The following is a 6,000-nucleotide window of genomic DNA, read 5'->3' as shown; positions in this document are numbered from 1 at the left end:
AATGTTGTGCATTGAAATGCTATGCCAATATCTAAGGGAACTATGAAACTTCATAGAGCAGATTGAGATTATTTGGCTCAGTTGTTAATGCTGGCACTTTGTAGAGCAATCTAATACTCATCCCAGTGCACTGCTCTCAATAGAGGTCAATATATTCCTCTGTTTCAACCTTTACCTTAAAAGGAGTTCTCTGTAAAGAAATTTGTTTTTGCTCTCTGTGATGATTTTAAAATGATGAACTCTGGTCATTGACTTCCCAACTGAACTTTCATGACTTTCCTTATTCACCCTATCAATATCTCTCATAATTTTCAAAGCCTGCATTAAAAGCACCCCCCCCCCCCCCCACCAAGCCCCATCTTCTTAGTCTTCACCTGCTCCAGTAAAAACAGTCTCAATGTATCAAATCTCTCCTCCTAACTGTTGGTTCTAATCCTTTTCATTCCTGGTATTGTCCTGGTGAAGGTACACTGAACATTTTCTATATCCTTTCTGTAATGGAACACCCGAAACCACACACACTAGTCTAAGCATGGCCAATCCGTTTTGTATAAATTTATCTTTACCTTTTTTTTGTACACTGTGCTGCTATTTATAAAACCCAAAATGTCATTAGCTTTTTTTTTATAGACTTATATACATGTATTTTCAAGAAATTATGTATTAGAACTCAGACCTCTGTGCAACTACAGCCTTAAGTGTCTTTCACTGAGTGTATACTCCCTATCCTTCCTCTCAAGATGTATTACCTCATACTGCACATCTGCCACCTATGTGTGCCCCCTTAAAATATTTTATCGGCCTCCTAATGATTTATCAAACATCCTAATTGTATTCTTTGTGAGGACAAGTGCCCTAATAATTGTCTCCAGTATCAGCTCACTAAGGAGTGCTTCAACTAACCACTTCCTATTCCCTTTTCAAACATCAGTTCCAATCCTACCACCATTGTTAGTACTGCACTCAACTTAACTGGTGGATCAACTCCATTTACACACCTTTATTCCATATCTCTTGATACCACTACCAAACTAAAATTTATCAATGTCAGCCTTAAAAAATTCAATTTAACAAAAAATAGCCTTTTTGGGGAGAGTTCCAGATTTCACAACCTCATGTGTAAAAAAAGTGCTTCCTGATTTCACTTCTAAATGGTTTAGCTCTAATTTTAAAATTATATGCTCTTCTTCTGGATTCTCCCATCAGAGGAAATGGTATCTCTATATCTATCCTATCAAACCTTTTATCATTTTAAACACCTTAATTAGGCCGGCCCTCAAATGTCCAAAAAACCACAGGAATGCAAGCCAGGTTTACATTTCCCAAGGCTCAGTGTTCGAAACTGAATCCAGTACTCTGAATTGGGTGTAACCAAGGCTTTGCACAATTCCAGCATCTGTGATATTTCCCCTTTGTGAAGCATCACTTCCTCACTTATCAATTCCTTGAGATAAAAGCCTGCATTCCATTAGCCTTTTTCATTACTTTTTTGTGCCACTATTAGTAATTTATGGACTACTTATCCGTAATGAACTTACAACAATTTCTAGGCTTTGATGTTCAATGATGCCATATTTGTTCACAAATCTGTAATGTTACAGGAGGTGGCTTAATAGGCTATCCCAGGGCTAACAAAACCAAACAGGAATTAGGCCAAATATGCAGTCAATTACAATCTAAATGCCACAAAAGAATAACGATGTGACGTATTAATGGATAAGTATAATTGAATAGTGGGCCATAAAATAAAATTGACTTCTGGAAACTGTGAATGAATTGCACCTTTTTTTGTATTTGTTCATGTGATGTGAACACCGCTGCCCTAATTGCCCTTGAAAGGGTGGTAGTGAGATGCCTTAATGAACCGCTGCAATCCATATGTTGTAGTTGGGGAGGGAGTGCCAGGATTTTGACCCAGCATTTATGTTTACTATGTCCAATAGTTAATAGCAGTGTTCATTTTATTGACTTCTGGGACTGGTTTATTGCAAGGAAAACAAGCAACTTTATATTATAAATACATATTGTACAGTTGATTATTTTTGGTCCTTTTTTGTTTAAGGTGCTTGTCAGCTATCCATGGATTTTGAAATAGAAGACCCCTCTGTTAGCACCAGCACACATCACAGCAGTAATAAAAAAGGAGGATACATGAAGAGTCTAGGTAAAACAGTTCATTATTTCTGCACAATAGAACTGAAAATATATTTTATTTTATTAATAATTATTTTTTTAAAAATATATAGATTCTACCTGGAAGTTCTTGCAGTCAGCTCACTTTTTTATCTACCTGACTCATTTATTATCTACGTGGGTGAGTTACATTATTTGGCTCCATTGTTCACTTAAAACCTTGTAGAGATTTTTTTATTTTACTTACTGCAATGAATTTATTGTTAAACTATAATTTTCAAACGTTAATTAAAATATAAGAACTAATTAAATTTTTTTGCCAAGTCTGTGCTGCTCCTTAGTTATGGTTTTAAGGGGATTGTAGTTGTCCTTAATATGGTTGTGTTATTATTCCATGGAATGAATTGTCAGTAAAACTGATTTTCTGATCTTTAAATTATCTCCTAATCAAATGTTTTGAAGTAAAATATCAACACCAGTTATTATTTGACTTGCTGAAGCCTTCAATTTGTAAACATGCTATTCAAGTGCAAGAAACTATACATGTTCAAATACAGTCTAAAATGTCTACCTATCTGTACAATTCACAACTAATTACAAGAGCAACTTTCACCTTAATACACCACCGAGAAGGGCAAATGTTTGTCATTCAGTAAAATGCAATTTGAAAGGAAATGCTCAACCGCTTAGATAAGGAAATCTTATCAAATCTCATTGAATGCTATAATGCTTCAGTGCAACTTTACACTATGTATACCCTGAAAATGGGTTTGAAAGATCTTAAAATGCAGCAATATAAAAGTTACTCATCATAGAATGCTTGGCTTTATCTTGCAGCTTTATCAGCCTCAGCATAAACCTTCTTTGTCATAGAATGAGATAAACATTCATGCCCACAATGTGCCACCATGATTTGGTGGCTGTACCTCCCTGCAGCCACTTTCAGATGGAGCAGTATTAGCTAAAGGATGGGAACAGGCCATTTTTTCTTTTCTGGTACAGGGAAATCAAGAAGGGCCAGCTGAGACCCTTTTTCTCTCTTCCTACTCGCCAAGAATGTATATATATATTCAAAAATCTAAGAGTGTTACAATGCACTTGTACTTTGTTCCTCAGGGTGACCGCATGTGGCATTTCGCTGTCTCACTTTTCCTGGTAGAACTCTATGAAAATAGCTTGCTGCTTCCAGCTGTATTTGGTTTGGCTGTTTCTTCATCACTTATTCTGTTTGGTGCCTTAGTTGGAAACTGGGTTGACAGCAATACTAGAATGAAAGGTAAGGTGGTTTATTACACAGAAAAATATAGTTCCATGGTGAACCTTACATCATCCTGTAGTAAAAGCTAACTACAACAACCCTACATGATGCCATTTGAAACATTTACTAATATTTTCTTTTTTGAATTTCAGTTGTACAAATTGCTCTCGTTATCCAGAATCTTTCGGTGACCTTATGTGCTGTAGCACTTATGTTGTTACTTGTTTATAAGACTCAGATCACTATCCTATGGAATGGTTGGATGAAGGTAAATATGACTTAACAGTGTGAATTTTGGTTGTCAAGCAAAGCTTAATATTTTTTGTTACAAGATCATATATCTTATTCAGTTATGTTTGTAATTATTATTAATGTTATTTTGTCAAAAAGTTTACCAAAACCACACATAACATGAGTGTTTACATGATGGCAAACTTTGGATGCATTGCAAATTTGCCTAGGATTTATTTTTATCTGAGTAAATTATTTTTGCTTAAACAATGCAAAGTTACAATCCATCTAGTTCTATTTAATTGTGTAAATCAACTTTGTAATTGGCTTTGGCAGTCAGGATTGCTAACTAACAAATGTAGATGATCATTAAGCCCACTGTTCTCCAGAAATCATCACATTTACACCATTCTGCTGGTATTTGGTACATCTTTGAATGTGAATTTTACTTTAATGTTGAAAGTTTAAGAAATAAACTTACAGTTTTAGAAAAGAAGACTTTTTTGGCAAAAGTCAGAAGTGACCATGATTTTGCAAAGACACCGTTTTGGCATTAAAGGGATTGAGCAACCAAAGTCCCAGAAATCCCATTTTGACGCAAAGTATGATGCATCTGTCAATTGTAGTTTTGGTTTCAAATTATCGGAATATGTTCTCAACATGAAATTGTAAATCAGTGGTTTTTGTTATTATGTATAGGCACATTAAAAAAAAAGATGTAAAATTTATTATGTCCAGGGCACAGAGGAAGATGTTGCAGGTAGGTAGGAAACAGAGAATTACTGAAGAAGTGTGGGGTAATATGTTTTTGGTAGTGCTGAGTGCATTCTGTACAGCAGTAAGGGATGGGAACAGCCAAGTGGCAATATGATGTTGGGCCATTGATGAGGGAAGTCCTTGGGTGTTAGTATGTGAGGAAGGATCCTGGGTCTAGGAGAACTTATGGTATTGTGTTAAGAGAGTTGAAATAGTGGGAGGATGGTCTTGGGATAAGTGATGACTGGGTGTGAGCGTACTAGAATATCCTTAGTTCTCCAAGACCCAGGATCCCACATCACACTACAGTAACAACCAAGTACATCCCTCATCAACAGCCCAACACCATGCCGCCATTCAACTGTTCCCACTCCTTGGGAGAAATCTTCTCGTCTCACCAGCAGCGGGAAGCTTGGCAGGCAGGGGAACTTAATTTGGCATGAGGCCAAAAGTCAGTTTCCTGATGGCTGGATGAACTTTAACAATTATGTTCTTGGGACTTTAAAACGGGTTAAAGACAGGTTCAGCATCCCGACAAGCAATATTGGGAAGTCCTTTTGCCTGCATTAGCATGTCATGCATCCTCATTAAAAGGCCAGCCCGCTGGAATTAAGTTCCCCCACCAAATTAAATTTCCCGCCAGCGAGAAATTAGAATGTCCACTTTTGCAGCTGCAATAAAAGGCGTGCACCTGGTGAGGTAAGCTTCTTCCATGATTAACGGTGAGTTGCTGCTGCATTGTCCTCTTTGAGGAATGTCTGTATATGCCAGCCTATGCTTGAGACTGGGTGGTGGCAGTGCAAGGTGCGTGAAGGATGACCAAGGAAGAGATGGAGAGTTAGTGGGAAAGGGTGGAAGGGATAAATATGGCGCCCAAACTTTTGACCCCATGAGGTAACAGTGGGGATGGTGACTTCCTGCCTAAACCCCCCCGCACCCGCCGTGAGAATCGGTGAGCTTCTCATGGATGCATATTTGATGAGCTGAACAATGCAAGATCGCATGTGGTCAACTGTCCTGCCCTCAGCAGGAATCACTCCCCATTTCACGCCTGCCACAGAACTTAGACTCCAGTATGGAAGATTCTGGCCCTTATTGCTATAGAGAATCCACCCAACACTGCTACAAACATATATTCCCACCTTTCTTCAATACTTCTCCATGTCTCCTACCTATCTATAACATCTTCCTTTGCGCCCTGGACATTTAAAAAAAAATAAAATTCATTATGTACTTATAAGAACAAAAGCCATTAATTTACAATTTCATGTGGACATAATCTCATAATGAGGGTGTTGTGGCAACAGTGAGAAGAGGGTTGTGGACTGGTATTGAGAAAAGTGCTATAGCTGTATTTATGTGGCGTCTGTTAATTATGCATGGCCTGGGAACTGGCTGTAAGTTATTTTTAAAGTACTGAGTAAGCATTTGCTAAGTTTCGTCAGCACTTTAAAGATCTTAGTTCTTAGTCAAGGTCAGATTTATGGTTTCAGTTCTTAATAGATCAATGAAGGGAGAAGCCATAAACATTTGGGGTAGGTTGGAAGCAGCAAGAAGCGATAGAAAGAGGAAGGAGAAACATGGGTCGGTGGAGGGGATGGTGGTGATGGAGAAGGAAATCT

At 37.7% G+C, this 6,000-nt stretch overlaps 1 protein-coding gene across 1 annotated transcript in view; it reads left to right on the top strand.

Moving 5' to 3' along the window:
* Nucleotides 1–2,065: 2,065 nt before the first annotated feature.
* LOC144686635 (ferroportin-like) overlaps nucleotides 2,066–6,000 on the top strand; it is a 60,513-nt gene continuing 56,578 nt past the window's right edge. The window contains exons 1-4 of the mRNA XM_078552095.1: nucleotides 2,066–2,164; nucleotides 2,247–2,314; nucleotides 3,250–3,409; nucleotides 3,544–3,659. Coding sequence (XP_078408221.1) covers nucleotides 2,080–2,164; nucleotides 2,247–2,314; nucleotides 3,250–3,409; nucleotides 3,544–3,659 — 429 coding nt within the window. The 5' untranslated portion in view covers nucleotides 2,066–2,079. The remainder of the gene's footprint in view (nucleotides 2,165–2,246; nucleotides 2,315–3,249; nucleotides 3,410–3,543; nucleotides 3,660–6,000) is intronic.

This window comes from Cetorhinus maximus, chromosome 11 (assembly GCF_964194155.1).
Source record: "Cetorhinus maximus chromosome 11, sCetMax3.hap1.1, whole genome shotgun sequence".
In the NCBI taxonomy this organism is placed as follows: domain Eukaryota; kingdom Metazoa; phylum Chordata; class Chondrichthyes; order Lamniformes; family Cetorhinidae; genus Cetorhinus; species Cetorhinus maximus.
This window is presented reverse-complemented; position numbering and strand designations above follow the sequence as displayed.